This window comes from Trichosurus vulpecula, chromosome 7 (assembly GCF_011100635.1).
Source record: "Trichosurus vulpecula isolate mTriVul1 chromosome 7, mTriVul1.pri, whole genome shotgun sequence".
NCBI lineage: Eukaryota > Metazoa > Chordata > Mammalia > Diprotodontia > Phalangeridae > Trichosurus > Trichosurus vulpecula.
The window spans coordinates 241193087-241211615 of NC_050579.1; the positions used below are offsets into that span (position 1 = coordinate 241193087).

Consider the following 18529-nt stretch of genomic DNA (forward strand, 5'->3'; position numbering starts at 1 on the left):
GGAAACGGAAGAAGCGCAAGAGCGAGGGGGTCACAGGTGATCTTCACGAATGGCGGCCTTCAGGGCGCTGTGGTCGGGAGGCGGGCGGCTGCTCCGCGGTTTCATAGAGGGGCCGGCTCAAGTCAGCCGGGCTCGGCCTCCGGCCCGGGGCCTCCGAGAAGGTGAGTACCGGGCTCCGCTGGCCGCCACCTAACGTCACCTTTCTCTTACCTCTCCGCGCGCTCTTCCCGCAGGTGCTGCTGAGGTGAGCTGAGCCGATGCCCGCGCGCTTCTCAGAGGCCTCGGTCCGGGACCTCTTAGGCTCGCGCTCCTCCCTGCCCCCACCTCCCTCGGCCCAGGGTCGCGCGCTCCCCTTTCCTCTGGCGCTGCCCCCACCCCCACCCCCCGCCGAGGTCGCGCGCTCGGCACTTTCTCTCGCGCCCCGCCCCCTTCTCCTAGTCTGGGGTCTCGAGTTCTCCCCACCCACCCGCGGGGTCGCTAGCGTTCCATTTATCTCGTATCCTGCCCCCTCCCCTTCTCGCGCTCCCTCTCCTGAGTCTGGGGTCTCGAGATCCGCTCACCACCCCCGCGCCTCCCTTTCCTCTTGGTGGCCCTGAGGCCCGTGACCCGGGATTCCTCCCCTTTCCCTAGAGCCAGCCCCGAGGCTGCTCAGCTTGTGAGGGGAAAGGGGGACCCGGCCCTGCGGTCAGTGATTGCGATTGAGTCGCCGGCGTGGCCCCCGCAGCTGCGTGAGCGGGCACAGCCCACCATTCCCTGGGTATACTCTGAGTAGCTCTCCCTCGGAGGCCCCATGCCGTCTAGGGAAGCCCCCTGCGGACAGCCAGGCTCTGTCCCCTCCCGAGGAACCAGCACCGCGACGGGGCTTCTCTGTCTCCCTCTGGCCTCCTCCCCTCAAAACGATCGCAGCCCCTTTTGCATTCCTTGTGAAGAGTTTTCTCTGGTTTTGCCACCGCCTCCAGCAGGGACTCCTTAAGGCCGGGAGGCGAGGACTCCAGGGACCACGACGACCTTGGAACAGCTCCTTAGAATAGAAAGTCAATGACCGGACCGAATGCCCGGGCCAGGAGCAGTGGAAAGATGCCTTTGAAAAGAGAGACGCTTGGGGCGGCTACACGGGCCCTGGAGTCGGGAGGACCTGAGTTCAAATGCGGTCTCAAACACTTGACACGTTTACTAGCTGTGTGACCTTGGGCGAGTCACTTAACCCCAATTGCCCTGCCCCCCCCCCAAAAAAAAACAATACTTAAAACTTGAAAAAAGAAAAGAGACACAGAGAGAACACCACTACTGCCCTGGAGTACCTTGGAGTCTAGTGCCAGGCGCTGAAATAGTTACAAGAGAGATAAACATGTTGCCAGTTGCTGGGAAGAAGGATAATGGAGTGGGAGCTGAGCTGGTCTCTAGAAAGAAGACTTGGGTTACTTTGAAGAAGTGCTTATCTATATGTTAGTCCCCCTTCCCCCCTCATGAAAGCCAGGTCTGTTTTCATTTTCTTTTTTCAAGTCCTCAGCACAATACCTGGCACATAGTAGGAGTACAATAAACGCTCATTGACTGAATGATTGATTTAGACTTGGGAGGGACACTATACATTATATAGGCCAGTGCCCTCATAAGCAAACTGAACTGGCTGAATGACTTCCCTAAGGTCACAACATCAAGTTTTCAGACCCCAAAATGGGGGGTGGAGGGGGGGAGACTCCACTACCTTATGTTGCTAAAAAGTAACACAAATATGAAACTAAACTATGTTCTTAGCTTGCACAGTGAGCTTGACTAGCCCAGCTAATGTATGAGCATATTGTAGCATATCGATTATGAAATTCTAAGACCTCCTTCCATTGTTGAAAAAGATCAAGTATGTTCTTTTTTTCTTTTCCCAAAGAATTAGAAAATGATAATTAACATTAGTGACTGCGTGTGGAATACTGAACTCATCCTAATATATTTGGATATATCCCTTCCCTTAAGGACACAGTAAGATTAGAAAAGAGTTATGTGGGAAAAGGCATGATTATTTGATCTTTGTTACCCCTCCTTGCCCCACCATGATATGTTTAGTTCAGTGGTTTCAATGGCCATATCTCTTATCTATCTGCTATCAATAGTCTCAAAAAACATTTACCAAGGCCAAATCAGTAAATATAGGATTTTTAGATAGTAGGACATAATCACAAAACCTAAAAAAAAAAAATCATGGGGTGTCACTTTTCCAGCCTGGTTTGGAAGAGGGAAGCAGATCTGAACTCTATCTGGGAATCGAGTCTAGCCAGAAACAGAAGCGCCTCTTATATTCATTACTGAATTTAGAGTCACAAATTCAGGGCAGATGGTCCAAGAGTGTTATTCCAGTGTGAGCGTTGGACCACTAGATTGCTAACAGAGCAAGGAGCAGCTTTGCATCTCTCAACCTCAGGAACAGAGTGGAATCTTAGATCTACCCACCCCCATCTGAAGCATCCAAGGGAATCACTAGGGCAGGAATCCAAGACCAAAGGGAAGCCTTCAGTTCTGTCACTCAGAACCCGCAGAGCTTTCTAGCTAGCTCATGGTGATTGAGTCCAGTATGCAACTATTGAGATTCCAAATGAGTAAAATCCACAGGCATGTTGCTCATTCCTAAAATGAGGTAAAGAACAAGAAAAGCTCAGATTGGGGGAGGAGCAGTCAGACTTTGCCCAGGATCAGCTATATTGGGAGCACTGAAGGCCTGCAGGTCCTCAGCTTGAGTGAATACCACAACACTCAGTACTTCCAAGAAAGCAGCAGCAAGTCCTTACAGGACACTAGCTCAGCCCTGACATTATCTCCAGAAGTTCAGAAAGCCTGGCCGTCACATAAAGTCCAAAGTCAGGAAATAGGATGGAAGAATGAGCATACGGAAAAGAAATTCTACCATTAAAAAGTTGTGATCGTGACAGGGACGTCGAGGACACAAACCCAAAAGATGAGTTTAACTCCAGTACATCTACAAACAAAAACCTGTCTATCAGCAAAAACCACAACTTGAGCACAAGTTCAACTAGAATTCCTGGAAGAGATAAAATAGGAGGTTTTAAGATGAAATGAAAGCACTAGCAGGTAAAAATGGAAAAGAAGTAAGAACTATGGAAGAAAGAATTTGAAAGGTTATTAACAGCTTAGCACAAGAGATACAGAACCTTACTCAAGCAACAAACTCCCTGAAAATTAGAATGGACCAAACAGAAGTTAACAATTCCATAAGACAACAAATATTAAAGACAAGAGATTGGGGGAAAAGTAGAAGAAAATAAAAGATTTCATAGTAAAAACAAAAGTAGTTTGAGAAGAGAGAATTGAAGAGTCATTGGATCTTCTGAAAGCCATGACCAAAATTAGAGCCTAGCCATCACATTTTCAAGAAATCATTAAAAAAAAAAGACCTGCCCAGGTATCTTACAGGGGTAGGGAACCCACAGCCCCAAGGCCACATGTGGCCTTCTAGGTCTTTTGACTGTGTCCAAGTTTTACAGAACAAATCCTTTTATTAAGGGGATTTGTTCTATGAAGTTTAGATTCAGTCAAAGGGCCATACTTGAGGACCTAGAGGACCAAACGTGACCTTAAGGCCACAGGTTCCCCATACCTGTCTTGGTACTAGAAGGCAAAGTGGGAATAGAAAGAAAACACTGGTCACCTTCTTAAAAAAAAAAAACACCTAAAATAAAAACTTACAGGAACATCATAGCCAAACTCCAAAGCTTCCAGATCAAAGAAAAAATATACTTCAAGCAGCCAGAAAGGATACCTAGAAGCCACAGTGAGGATCACACATGGATTTTTTAAAAATAAATTTATTGGGGCAGCTAGGTGGCACAGTGAGTAGAGCACCAGCCCTGGAGTCAGGAGGACCTGAGTTCAATTTAGACCTCAGACACTTGACACACTTAACCAGCTGTGTGACCTTGGGCAAGTCACTTAACCCCAATTGCCCTCCCTTTCCCCCTCAAAAAAAAAATTGTTTTCAACATTCACTTCCATAAGTTTTTGAGTTTCATATTTTCTTCCTCTCCCTCTCCTCCTCCCTACCCAAGATGGCATGCAGTCTGATATAGGCTCTACTTACACTTTCATACTAAACATATTTTTACATTAGTCATGATGTAAGGAAGAAGCACAAAAAAGAAGAAACAAAATAGTAAACATTAAACATTAACATTAAAATCATAAACATGAGCAAACAATTATAAGACTAAACAAGGATAAACTTTTTACATCCTAATTCCAGTGCTTTCCCTCTGTTGATTTGCTCCTGTTTATCCTCTTTATAGCTTGCTTTGTATGTTTGTTTGCATGCTGACTCTCCCATTAGATTGTAAGCTCCTTGAGGGTAGGGATTTATCTTGTATCTCCAACACTTAGCACAATGCCTAAAGGGTACTTAATATTTATTGGTTGGTTGACTATCACAGGTCATAAAAAGTCAAAAGGGCCTGGGAGTGATCATGTTATGTTTTGATGATTTTTAAAGAAGAATGGAAAGGGAAAAGAGAAATATACTAGGGAGGAAGTGTGGGGAAAAGTATCTTACATAATAATGATGTAGAAGTAGAAGTCTTTGTGGGGGGGGGGGTTCGGGGAGCAGTTGATACTTGAACCTCACTCACATAAACTGGTCAGAGGAGGAGAAAATACACACATAGATGGATTTAGAAATGTTTTACTCAACAGGGAAACAAGGGAAAGGGAAGAAGAGAATAGAGGGAATAAGAGAGAAGTAGACTGAGGGAGGGACTAGTCCTAAACAAAACAAACTCTTAGAAGGTGTAAAAATATTTATAATAGTTATTTTTGAGTGGCAAAAATTTGGAAACTGAGAGGATGCCTACCATTTGGGAATAGCTGAATGAGTTATGGTATATAAATATTGTGAGAAACATGGTTTTGGGGATCACTGGACTTCCTAAGCAGGGCCAAAGTCCTGAGGAAGAACCCTGTGATAATCCCTAGGGAAGGCTGTACAGACCACAGGACTTCCAGAGGAAGACCAAGTGGTAGCCCCCCCCCTTAATTTGTGGGGATCACAGGGCCCCCGAGGGGTCACACCCTAAGGAGGACTCGAGTGATGGCCCCTTAGAACAGTTGTGGGGAAATCACAGGACCTCCTAGGGTTGGACCCCAGGAAAGAGCCACGTGATGACCCTTAAGGAAGGCTGTGCAGACCACAGGACTCCCAGAGGAAGACCAAGTGGTAGCCCCCCCCTTAATCTGTGGGGATCACAGGGCCTCCTAGGGGTCAGACCCTAAGGAGGACCCAAGTGATGGCCCCTTAGGACCATGGTAAGATCACAAGGCTCCTGAGACAGGGCCGGAAGACCCAAGTGATGTCCCCTTAAGAAGGCTGTGTAGACCACAGGGTTCCCCAGGGGAATCCTGAGTGGTAGCCCTCTTTACACCACAGTGGGGATCACAGGACTCCCCAAGGCAGGATGAGGAAGTAAGTCTGAGATGAGCTTCCACTACTTATTGCTTTCCTTTCCTTAACCTTAGGAAAATCCATGTGATTTGCCCATTCTCACCCAAAGAACTCAGTGGACAGAGGAAGGCATTTATTACTCTCCTCAAGAGAGCGGGTGTAGTGCTTACTGGAACACTCACACTGATATAGCTGCAGGAGCAGGGGTAACCATTCCCTCCACTCCTGCTAGAGTTACAGTTAGTTTACAATCTTTATTTTTTTACATAGTTTTCCTAGGTTATACAGTTTATATAGGTAGGATAATAAGGATACAGAAGCGAAAGTGAAGTTAATTAGATTTTCTTTGTCTGAGTTTAGGATTAATCTACATTCTTTACTCCCCTATGTTCCCTCTTTAATATATGCAAATCGGTAGGCCTGGACTCTTGACCAAGACCAGAACCTAGATAAGCTTGAACTGGTTCAAGCGGTTTGGCCTCTCTAATTTCCCTGACTGCCTTCTCAAAAAGCATGCGCATGCGTACAAGCCTCTGACCTCACACCTGACCGACCTTGAGGCCTGGTTTCTGCTAAAGCTGGGATTGGGGGGCGGGGAGTACACCTTTAGTTCTGTGGAAACAAAACTCCTCCTCCCATTTCTTACAATGTGATGGTAGACTATTCTGTTGTAAGAAATGATGGTGAGGGTGGTTTCAGAGAATCCTGAGAAGACTTATATGAACTGATGCAGAGTGAGGTGAACAGAACCAGGAGAATGGTTTATGCTGTGACAACAATATTATAAAGACAAATAACTTTGAAAAACTTGGGAATTTTGATCAACAGAATGATCAGTTCTGATTCTAGAGGACTCCAAAGAAACATGCTACCCATTTCTAAATAGAGAGGTGATGAACTCAGAGTGCAGTTTGAGACCTTTCTCTTTGGATATGGCCGATGTGGAAGTTTTATGTATGTCAAGAAGCAGATTTACATTTGACTATATACATCAAGGGGTTTGTTTTAATTTGAGGAGGGGATGGGAGGGAAAGGTGGATTTTTGTTAATTGAAAAAACATTTTTGACCTTTGAAAAACTACTTAATATTTTATTTCCCCCTTAATTACACATCAAAACGGTTTTTAACACAGTTTGGCTTTGGGATTGAAACAATCGAGGTTAAGTGACTTGCCCAGGGTCACACAGCTAGTAAGTCTCTGAGGCTGGACTTGAATTCAGATCCTCCTGACTCCAGGGCCAGTGCCCTGTCCACTGTGGCCACCTAGCTGATCCCTTAACATTTGTCTTTTTGTTTTGGTTTTTAAATTTTGAGGTCCAAGTTGTTGTATATGATTGTGATGGAACACTATTGTGTTACAAGAAATGATGAACAGGATGTTTTCAGAAAAACCTGGAAAGACTTAGAATGAACTATGCAAAGTGAAATGAGCAGAATGAGGAGAACATTTTATACAGCAACAGCAGTATTGTATGATGATCAACTGCCAATGACTTGGCTATTCTCAGCAATACAGTGATCTAAGACAGTTCTGAAGGACTTGTGATGAAAAGTGCTATCCACCTCTGGAGAAGGAATTGATGGAGTCAGAATGCAGATCGAAGCATATTCTTTCTTCTTTCTTTCTTTCTTTCTTTCTTTCTTTCTTTCTTTCTTTCTTTCTCTTGCAAGGCAATCAGGAGTAAGTGACTTGCCCAGGGTCAAACAGCTAGTATGTTAAGTGTCTGAGACCGGATTTGAACTCAGGTTCTCTTGCCCCCAGGGCTGGTGCTCTATCTATCTACTGGGCCACCTAGCTACTCTACGTATTTTTTTCTTTCTTTCCTTTTCTTAGGTTTTTGTCTGTATTGTCTTCACAGTATTACTATCATGGAAATAGTTTGCATGACTGCACGTGTATAACTGAAATCAAATTGCTTGCCTCCTCAGTGGTGGGTGGAGGGAGAGAGGGAAAGAATTTGGAACTCAAAACTTTTTAAAAACAAATGTTAAAAATTGTTTTTACATGTAATTGGGGGAAAATAATCTTAAATAAATATAAAATATTTGTAAATATCTTATTTAAAATATAAATAAAATACATTATAATATAGAATATAAAATATTATAATAAAATATAAAAAGTAAAAATATTCTTAAAATTAAAATCTAAAAAAAAATCTTAAATTTTTAAAAATTTATTCCAAATTCTTTCCCTCCTTTACTTTCTCCTTCCCTCCCCTCCCCTCTCATTGAAAGGCAAGTGATTTGATACAGGTTATATATGTGCAGTTTTTGACCTTTTTTTAAAGGATTAGAGCTAGGCTAAAGTTCATACTGTTTCTGGTAAGAAATGTCACTTTTCTTCCTGGACAGTTCCAAATCATGCCCCACCATAGCTTCAGCCAATGCTCCCTTCCTCCCCCCAGCTTCTTACCTTATCAGATTGTAGGCTTTTTGAGGGCAGGGGCTATCTTGCTTGCTTGTAGTACCCTGGCATACTGTAAGCACTTAATTAATGTTTTTTTCATTCATTCATCACATTTCAACTATGTTCTCAGTTTTAATCATACTTGCTTGCTATTCTCTATGAAATATTCACCTTTTCTCCTTAGCAAGCACCCATTCCCACACATGAAGTATTCTCCCTCAACCAAATTATTTGCCTTCTCAATGTCAAAACTCTACTTCAGACCTTGTCTTTATGTAGATTTTTGAGAATAGTCTCACCTAGGTGTTGGCTGCAATTTCTATAGAAACATCTCCCAGTCTTTGATTTTACTTGGTGCTCTCAACTCCCATGGATTTAATTGCCATCTCTATGCTGATGATTCTCAAATATACCAATCCTGCCCCAGCCTCTATGCTGACCTCCAATCTCACATCTCCAGCAGTCTTTCAGATATCTCAGACTGCATGTCCACTAGATGTCTTAAGCTAAACATGCTCAAAATAGAAGCCATTATCTTTCTCTCTCACTTTCCCCACCTCCAACCTTCCCTATTACTGTAAAAGATAATACTGTTCTCCCGGTCCTTCAAGCCCACAACCTAGGAATCATCCTGGATTCCTCACTCCCTCTCACTCCCCATGTCCAAGCTGTAGCCAAGGCCTGTCAATTTCACTTAAGCAACATCTCTCATATACTCCCCCTTCTCTTCTCTGACACTACCACCACTCAAGTACAGGCTCTCATTTCCTTGTAACTGGATTATTACAATAGCCTACTGGTGGGGCTGCCTACCTCAAATCTTTCCCTCTCCTGTCAGTTCTCCATTCAGCCACCAAACTGATTTTCCTAAAATGCATCTGATTATGTCACTCCCTTATTTATTGCCTCTAAGGGTCAAATACAAAATATTCTGCTTGACATTCAAAGTCCTTTATAACCTAGCTCCCTCTTACCTTTCCAGTCCTGTACCTTACTCCCCTGCCTCATTGCTTCGATCCAGTGACACTGGCCTCTTAGTGCCTTGAATGCCCTCCTTTCTCAACTCTACCCAACTTCCCTGGCTTCCCCACCTTCTATAGGGAGCCTTCCCCAGCCCTTCTTAATTCCAGTGCCTTTCCACTGTTAATTATTTCCCATTTATTCTGTATGTAGCTGGCTTGTACACATTTGTTTGCCTCTTCACTCTCCCATTCAATTGTGAGATCCTTGAGGGCAGGGACTATCTTTGGCCTCTTCATAGCCATGGTGCCTGGCATATAGTAGGTGCTTAATAAATGTTGTTTGGTTGATTGATTGCCCGCCACATATCCTTCATCTTTCCTTACCACATCTTATATTTTATTCTCCTGCACATACTCTGCATTCCATGACACTAGCTCTTTGCTGTTCCTCAGACACAGCACTCCTATCTTCTGCTGAGCCTTTTCACTGACCTCTCCCTCATTTTCACCTCTGGGCTTCCATGATTTCTGAAAGAACCCTTTACTAGTCCTTCCCTCTCCAACTCATCCTCTGTATATCTTGTTTGTATAGAATTGTTGGCGTGTTGTCTCCCTCATTAGACTGAGCTCTTTAAGAACAGGGACTGTTTTTCGCCTTGCTTTGTATCTCTAGTGCTTAGCATAGTGCCACGCACATGTAGGTGTTTTATAAATGCTGTTCGACTGACTTTCCTACTCATAATATTAAGCACTTGTAGTGTATACAGTGGCAGTTAATTCATTATATTTGTGTTTGCCAAATGTTTATGTTCATTGGAGCCTCACCAATTGTTATTTGGTACAATGATTCATTTTGGACCCCTCCTTGGGGTTTATTTACCAAAGCACTTAAAAGACCTCTTTGTAAAAGCCTTTGGGGTCTACACTTGGACTTCTTGATTGTATTTATTTGTTTTACTTCCCTTTCACCCTCCAGGGCAAGGACTGTATAGTCTGCCTCTGTAGTTCTTTACCCTGTATGGGAAAATTATGACATGATTTTAGGGCAGATTATTTAATGTACACAGTTAATGCCTAGTCATATGGAGAAGTCCTTCCTCTGTGTTCCGGTCACAGTCACATCCTAGCATGTAAGGAAAATGCTATCTTTCTTAAGCCTTTTATCCATAAGTCTTAATTTTCAAAGTTCTTTCCTTTCTCTGCCCTTCCTCCATTCACCCTGAATGGGCAGTTAATGGAATAGCAGCCAGAAGAAAACTAGATCTCAGGTTTTGTTTGGTTCTGACATTTTTTGTTTTGGGTAATGAATGTCTCAGAAATATTTGATTTCTATCTCTCATTTTTAATGGTTACAAAATATTTCACTGGGTTTATTCCAGTCTCCAGCCTAGCCCTTATCCCCTCCACTGAGACACCTCTCCTATCAAAGGTCACTTCTGGTTTGACAAATCGTCTCTTAGATAAGTATCTGCGTGTTGTTTTACCCACTTGCCTATAGTAAGATGATTTATTGGCTTGCGTTTGCTGTGTGGGGAATCTCTAGAACAGTGGAGCTTGCCATGTGCTTTGATCTCTTTTCCAGGGGCCAATAGGATGACTTCAGGGTTTGGTTCATTGCCGTAAGTGGTGTGTGTTTTGTTAGGGTTGTTTACCTCATGGTTGGGACCCAAGTGCCTCCATAGACAGGAGAACACATGTTTATCCAATTTCTGTTACAGTGCATTGTACTTTGCTCTGAGTTGGGTGGTACCCTAATCGGTCTCCTTTTGTTTCCTATTGTGGTTCTCAGAAACAGGCCCAGTCCCACCCCCATCCCCCAACCTGTTACCCATGACTTGTCCTCATCCTCCCTTCAGCTTGGTTTGTACATCTGCAGATTTTCCATGGTACCTTGTTTTCCTTATTGAAAATCCTGTTTGCTGGTTATATCACTGTTCAGTGAACCCCATGTTTCCCACCAACTCTGTAGCTGTGCGCTGTTCCAAACCCATGAGCCACTTGAGTTCCCTTCCTCTCTGTGTGTTTATCAGGAGTCTAATCAGATACCAAAATATTCTCTAAAGGAGAAACTACAGGACTGTTCTGAGCGTTGATATTGCTTATGCTTCTGGTATTAAATCTAAAGAAAGAAATTGTGGGGTAATGAGCTTGCCTGCATAGACTGGTCTAGAGAGAAAAGAAGTAAAACTAGGTTTTTGTGTCCTATTAGATGGGACTCTCAGAGCTAATAGATCCCCAGTAGCATCTTAGGCTTCTGGTTGGGTTATGATATCCGCACTTTTTTCTCAATGCGTTTTTTTGGAAAATTTTAAAATTTATTTTAAACTTAAATATAAAATGAGAAAGTGGGAGGGAATACTGCCATGTACACAGCAGAACATAAGAGAGGATTTGATATAAAACAAATTTCCATTTCAAGAAAATCTATGTAATAAACACTACATATTTTTTTCAAAGCTAGCCAGCTTTTCATTGCTGCCTTGTAGGTTTTCTTGTTTTCTGCTGTGTACTTTTTACTTCATTTTTTTCCTCTTCCCCCAAGAAGGCTACAGTTAAGTGAATTTATATATATTTGTACATACACATATATTTATAAACATACCCATATGTACTCGTATATGTAAGACCATATTATGCTTATTCCTTCCACTTGTCATCTCTTTCTCTAAAGGTGGATCACATCCTCCTTCCTAAGTCCCGTGTTTTTCTAGATCAGCCAGCTCATCATTTCCTACACTATTTCCTGCAGTATTCCAACCCAGTACTGTCCTCTCAGTGAGATTGGCTCAGAAATTCCATCACTTCTTAACTACATAGGTTTTATGTATACAAGAAAATTTTAATTTAAAATAATCAAAATTATCCATTTTACACTTCAACAATGCTCTCACCTCATAATATAGTTAAGGTCTGATACTACTGACTCTACTTCCGTTACGTCTTTTTCCCCTGGTTTCTTTGAAGTTTCTGACTTTTTGTTCTTCCAAATGAACTTTGCTATTGTTTTCTCTAACTCAGTAAAATAATTTTAGTAATTGGGATGACGTTGAATAGATTGGTTAGGTAAAATTGGCATTTTTAAAATTATATCAGCTTTACCTACCTATGAACAATAAATATAAATTCACTTATTTAGATCTGACTTTATTTGTATAAAAGTGTTTTATGTTTATGTTCATATAGTTCTTGTGTCCTCATATAGTTTTAGCAGATATACGCTCAGGTATTTTATGTGTCTAGTTATTTTAAAGATTGTAAATCTAAAACAGTATTGAATAATATTGCTGACACATAGTATAGTTTCTCTGTTTTTCTCTTTTGATTAAATCTGTTTCAACTTTAAGTTTGAGATCCTGATTACTACCGCTGCTTTTTTTTAGCCAATAAATTCTATGCTTGTTCTTTATTTTTATCTTTGTGAATATCTCTCATCTTTATAGCAACATATTGTTGAATTCAAATTTTTAATCTGCTGTCCACTTCCATTTTATGGGTAAATTCATCCCATTCACATTCTAAGCTACAATTACCTGTGTATTTTTCTCCTCCTTATTTTTCCTATCTTTCTCACCCTATTTGCTCTATCCCTCCTTACTCCTGTTTCACTTCAACCTGCTACCTTGCCCTCCTATCCCTTATCCTACCCACTCCTCCCAAAGTCCCTCCTTTATCCTCTCCCCATCCCCTTCCTATCCCCCCTCCTAGAGAATATATATGTGGTTCCCTCTTTAACTCATTCCTAATACTACCCTCCCTCCCCCATACTAGCTTCTTCTATAACAATTTTTCTTTTTATGCCTCATTTGTGTGAGATAATTACTCCTTTTTATCTCTCCCTATAGTTTTGTTTTTTAGAATCACCCCATCATACTCAGCACAGCCCCAATCTTTCTTTCAAACTACCCAAATAATGATGACAGTCATAAAAGTACTACTAAATATTGTCACGTGTAAGAAGTAAACAATTTGACTTTATTGAGCCCCTTATAATTGGTCTTTAATGTTTACTTTATATTTCTCCTGGATATGTTACATGTCAAATTTTCCCTTAAGTTCTGGGAATTTTGTCCCAAAAACCTGAAAATCTTTCAGTTTGTTAAATGTCCTTTTTTTTTTCCATTCAGAATTATACTTACCTTTGCTGGGTAAGTCACCCTTGGTCGCAACTCCAGTTTTTTTGCTCTGCTGAATATAGTATTACAAGACCTACAGTCCTTTAATGTAGTGACTGCTAGGTCTTGTATAAACCTTATTGTAGCTCCATGATATTTAAATTTTTTTTTTCTTGTTGCTTCCAATATTTTCTCCTTAACCTGGGAGCTTTGAGACTTGGCTGTGATATTCCTGCAAGTTTTCCTCCTGGGATCTCTTTCAAGTGGTGATCAGTGGATTTTTTTCAGTACTGCTTTGCCTTCTTGTTCTAGAACTTCAGGGCAATTTTTATCATAATTTTCAAGTAGTCTGGCTATTCTTATATTATTTTTCCTCCATCTGTTCTCCAGATCAGTTGTGTTTCTGATGGGAATGTTTCACTTTCTCTTCTATTTTTTCATTCTTTTCATTTTCTTTTATTATTTCTTGGTGCCTTAGAACGTCATTAGCTTCCCCTTACCCAATTCTAGTTTCCAAGGAATTATTTTTTTCCTTATGTTTTTGAGTTGCTATTTCCAGTTGGTTGACTTTCTTTTCGTAATTTTTTTGATTTTCTTGGGTTGCTGTTATTTTTCTTCTCATTTTTGCTCTATCTTTCTTATTTGATTTTTAAAGCCCTTTTTAAGTTCTTCCAAGAACTCTTTTTGTGCTTGGGACCACTTGACATTTCTTATTGAAAAAAGAGTGGCTTTTTTAGCTTCACTATATTCCTCTATAGGTGAACCCAGACCCAATGCCATTTCTCGGCTCTTGTTTTTAGTACCAAGTCTTTTCTTTGTGGTGGATTGTTTCAGACAGTAAAACTGGGTGTAATAGGTAAGTGCCATGAAGATGTGGTTTTGACGTCCTGGGGCAGTCACAGCCTGGTTTATCTGTCCAAGGTTTTTCTTGGGGAGGAGAAGGGACTATAAAAATTAGTTTAATTACAGATGAGTAGGAATATATCAAGAGAGTAAAAAAGGCGCTTGTATTATCTCCTAATTGAACAGGTTCCCTAAAATTATAGAGTCATAAGACTAGATTTAAATTGTAGTTCTGACCTTTACTAGCCCTGTGACCATGGGTCATGTCAGCCTTCTGACCTTGCCTTGTAAACCTTAAAATTTCTATGAAACTATAATCTAGGACTGTTATTTCAGTATTCCTTTTGACTTTGCTAAGACTGTCACTGCACGTGCTGTTGGCTCATCCGAATCTGACTGCTTCAGCAATGACAGGCCAGAGATTTGGTCATTAGTCCCCCAAGTCTTCCAGGGGCCCCACTGAATTGGTATGGCTTTCGTAGAGCTCTGGTGTGGAAGTAGATGAACATCCTCTTTCTTGCTCCTACCCTTCATCTCCCTGTATAACTAACATGCTGCAACTCTGCAAAGAGATGGAAGGGGCTAGAAAACTAAAAAGATTTCTCCCTGTTCTTATGCCACAAACCCCTCCAACCTTTCTCTGTGAATGTTAGCAATGATCTTCTCTCAATGAGTATATACTCTTACCCACTTCAGGCCTGCTTGGAGCTAGGTTAGTACAGTCCTTAGCTCTTAGTATTTAACTTTTGCAAACTCTTAGAGGCTATGGACCATTTTCCTGTAATTCTCTTTGTAAAGGGCCATATGCCACTATATAATTACTAAAAGTCTTTTCAGGGATATTATTGTAAAGAGCCTCAGGTAATATTTGTGAAGGACAGCATGGTAAGCCATCCCCCAAGTCCTCAGAATCTGTTGTCATTTAGAGGGAAATGGCAGAGATAAAGTGCTTCTGGACAGAGAGCCAAATGAATTTCGGCTTGCAAAGGCCCAAAGAAATCTTTCTATCAGCTTTTTAAAGGAAATGGAAAAATTCAGGGAATACCATGTGGGGACCATAACCTCTTAAAACCCCAAAGCGGGAGCCACAGGCAAGTCCTATAAGCATTCTCTTTTCAGAGCTGCCCTGGATGGACCCATCGGAGTTCACAAGATCTATGTTCTACTTTTTGCATGTGTAAAATTTGAGCTCTATGATTTGAAACTCGTCCTGTTTCTTATTAAACAGCTGACCTCATTTTTCTCCTTTATCTCTGTAGTGGTGGAGATCCAAGAAGGGAAGACAACTATTGTAAGTATCATAGCATTGACTAGTTGGAACCTCTGTCATTCTTGGAACTGCTTAGTCATTACATTATTAGAAGAGAGCCCCTAACTAGCCTTGATGGGGGACTTCCTGGATCCAAAACCAGCTCCCTCTGGGACCATAAATCCTGGAGCCTGCATCTTTCTAGCTGTGGATTTTCATGGCTTAGTCAGAAGATCTCTAGGCTTGGAGTGAGAGACTGTTATTTGATAATGGCCTGGGTTCATATTGCCCTTTAAATTACAAAGTCACAGAGGTCTCCATTGATATTATTTTTGGCAGGTTATAGAATTTTCAGCTTTCAGAAGGAGAAACTGAAGCAGTGAACTAGAGAGAGTCTCACTAAATTGTCCCAGAGCCAGAAACCTATATTGCAGCTCCTTTCCTGTCTCCCTAAAAGCTTGTTTTTGTAGTAGTACAGTTAGGGAATCATATCATTTGTACACATTTGCCTTCTGTCAGACCCTTTGGCCTATCTGTCCTTCATTACTGAAATTTTTATGGTTGGGCCCTCTCAAGTCGTAGTCATTGAGCCAAGATTCCTTAATTTTTTTTTAATCTGTTCTTGCTGGTCTCCATGAAAGCCCTGCAGCTAGAGCCCTTCAGAGGGTTCTCAAGGGGCTTGAACCCACAGCTCAAAACAGGGGTTCTGCCCTGCCCCTTTTCTCCCCAGCCAGCCATGGTAAGGTCAGTTGTCCTGTAGGAAGCTTGGGCCCCTGCCCTTTGTATCACCAAAAGACTGGCATGTGTCATCACTTGATAACCACCCCTTAGGGGTGTCTCCTTCATTTGTCCTCTTTAGTTATGGAGTGAAAGAAACATTTGATCTGAAGACCCCAAGCCTGAAGGAACAAAACCACCAAGCTGGGAGATGTGAAAAGTTTCCTTTATTCTAGAAGTGAATCTGTAGAAGGCAGACATGCATGGCACAGGGTCTGGAATTCATCACAAAGTCCTGTGCTTCTGCATGCTCTGTTGATAAAGTCTTCCCTTGTGTCCTGTCACATCTCAGCCTCAGCCAGAGTCTCACCCTTTCACACAGCCCTCAAGTCCCACACCCTCTGTTTTCCAGTCCTTCTCCACTCTTGACTGTGAAAGGTACAGTTCCTAGATGCTTGTCAGTGCTGTCCCTGGCTCTGCTTCTATGCCCCATGATTTCCTTCTAGCATTACTTTCCACCTCCACTTCCAGTAGAAGCTGGCTACTGGGATTGACGGCTTGTTGCACTTAGCAACTTCAAGGCTGCATTATAAGAAGAAGAGAACATAAGCCAGACCAAGACTAGTTGAACTCATTTCATATATGACTTTATCTGGGTTTGAAAGGTGTTATCATCCATACCAGTGAAGCATATATGCCCTCCTCCCCACCAGAATCTTTCCTTGTAGCAAAGAAAAAATTACTGTTTCTTCATTTCTGACTAACCAAGGGCCAACTTCTTATCCCCATTAAGCAAAAGTGTTGACACTTAAGACTGGAGAGATTTGTTGTATTAGGTACTTCCAAGAGACCCTCAATAGAGAGAACTGTTCTTCACCCCTAGTTTCCACATCATAATTAGTATTTACTTCTGTATTAAATGGAATGTTTGGTTCAGTACTTCACCTCTCCCTTTCTGCTTCTTAGATCGAAGGCCGAATCATAGGAACTTCCAAGGTGGCACCAGATCCTCCTAACCCCTCTGGCCAGTGCCCAATCTGTCGTTGGAATCTGAAACACAAGTATAACTATGTGGTGAGTGTACCTTCTGACCACATTAGCCCAAAGAGAGTTAGCCACAGGTTCAAGTATCTCTTACACTTCTGTTACATATAACTTGGTCTTCTTGTTTGCCCATTGCTGCTAGATCTAGAGAGGAGAGAGTTTGGTCCAAGGTTTGACTGAGGATTAGGGATACCTGGGTTCTTCACCTTAGCCCTTTCTGTGTTCGTTGTGTTTCCTCATCACGTTTTGTTTGTGTTTCTCCCGTAACATATATTTGAGGAGAATTAAATGGGCTAAACAGAATACTTGCACTTCAGCTACAAAGAACCTTCCTTGCTATCCAGGAATGGTTTTGACCCAGCAACTATGACATTTGTCCTTAGTGTTGGTCCCTGATACCTCTGCCACTTTGAAAGCAGCCATTTCAGGGAGGGGAGCGGGGTGGAAGACTCGGTGACAGATCACATCTTTAAGGAAAACTACCTCGCTTCTTAGCCATTTCTGAGTTTTCCACAGCATAGCAGATGGTAGATGATGTGGATTCTGGGCTAACTGGCTCCACAAGAAGCCAAGCCTGAAAAGAAATGCATGAAGTAGGTTCGAACTGAGATACGTATTCCTTGGGCTCTTCTGAAAATGGCCAAGAACCACAGTTCAGTCATGTGGTGAAAGGCTAGCATATACCCATGAGGCACAATGACCCATATGATTCTCCAGGGTGGTCACTCGCTAGGGCCACCTGGAGTAAGAAGTTTGACAGCCCAACTGAAATGCCAGGCGCTCCTGTTAAGTGGTGCTAGAGTTAGCTTCCTGTGACATATGTTTGGCACTAGGGTTGGTGGTGCTGTTCAGAATGCAGCAGCATCAGAGGGAGGTAAGAACCCACACCTGCCTAGCTACCAAACACAGGCATTAGTGCCCCAGGGGCACTCTACCCGCTGGCTTTTCCAGGAAATGCACAGCCCGTACTTGGCTTTGTTTATCCCTCAGAAGAAACCCAATCCCCCTCTGAGGTGAAGGCTAAATTTGTTTTTGATTTCACCTCTTCCACTCAGAATATTCTTGAGCTACATAGAGCCATCAGCTCACTCAGCAGTGCTTGCAGGGGGCTGGGGCTGTGAGTCTGGCTTATTAGCCCGTATTAATCCAATCCAAGTTGTTTTCGTCAGATGCTGAAGATTACAGGGGTGGGAACTGGGGGCCTGTGTCCCTCAGGAGCTGTCCAGTGATTAAAGCAAATCTGCTGTTACACAGCTTGGCTCCCGGCAGTGCAGCAAGTTAATTTCATGGAACATGACCACTGAGACTGGTGTGCCAGGCCCCTAGAGGAGGGGTGGAGGGGTAATTTTTATTTAACCCCACTTTGTGTTCTCATGGCATTTTCCCAGCTACACAAGATTCCAGGATGGCTTCCTGTGTTATGGCTGGTTCTCACTGTTCTTAACCCTGGGATCCCTCCAAAGCAGTCTGAGAAGCTAGACAAACCTAGCAGAGATATGACAGGCAGAGTGGAAGCTAGCATAGCACATACATCTTGTCACCATAGAAGAAGAAGACCCATGATGATCCCCTCTTCTTACCCCAGGCTCCTTATGACTCTTTGCCCACTCCAACCCCCGCTGAGCACATAGCCAAGGCATGTCTAGCTGTGTATGCCCTACTTTGTCACATGTTTTGGCTGCAATGATATGGGTTTCCTGCGTCCCTTCCCTCCACGATAAGGAGACAACAGTATGTCATATATGCTCTCCATC

The 18529-nt window shown here is 42.4% G+C and overlaps 1 protein-coding gene across 1 annotated transcript in view; it reads left to right on the forward strand.

Annotated features, from left to right (window-relative positions):
- MRPS18A (mitochondrial ribosomal protein S18A) overlaps nt 1–18529 on the forward strand; it is a 24826-nt gene continuing 6297 nt past the window's right edge. The window contains exons 1-3 of the mRNA XM_036768002.1: nt 1–161; nt 15025–15056; nt 16698–16805. Of these exons, the coding sequence (XP_036623897.1) occupies nt 50–161; nt 15025–15056; nt 16698–16805 (252 nt within the window). The 5' untranslated portion in view covers nt 1–49. The remainder of the gene's footprint in view (nt 162–15024; nt 15057–16697; nt 16806–18529) is intronic.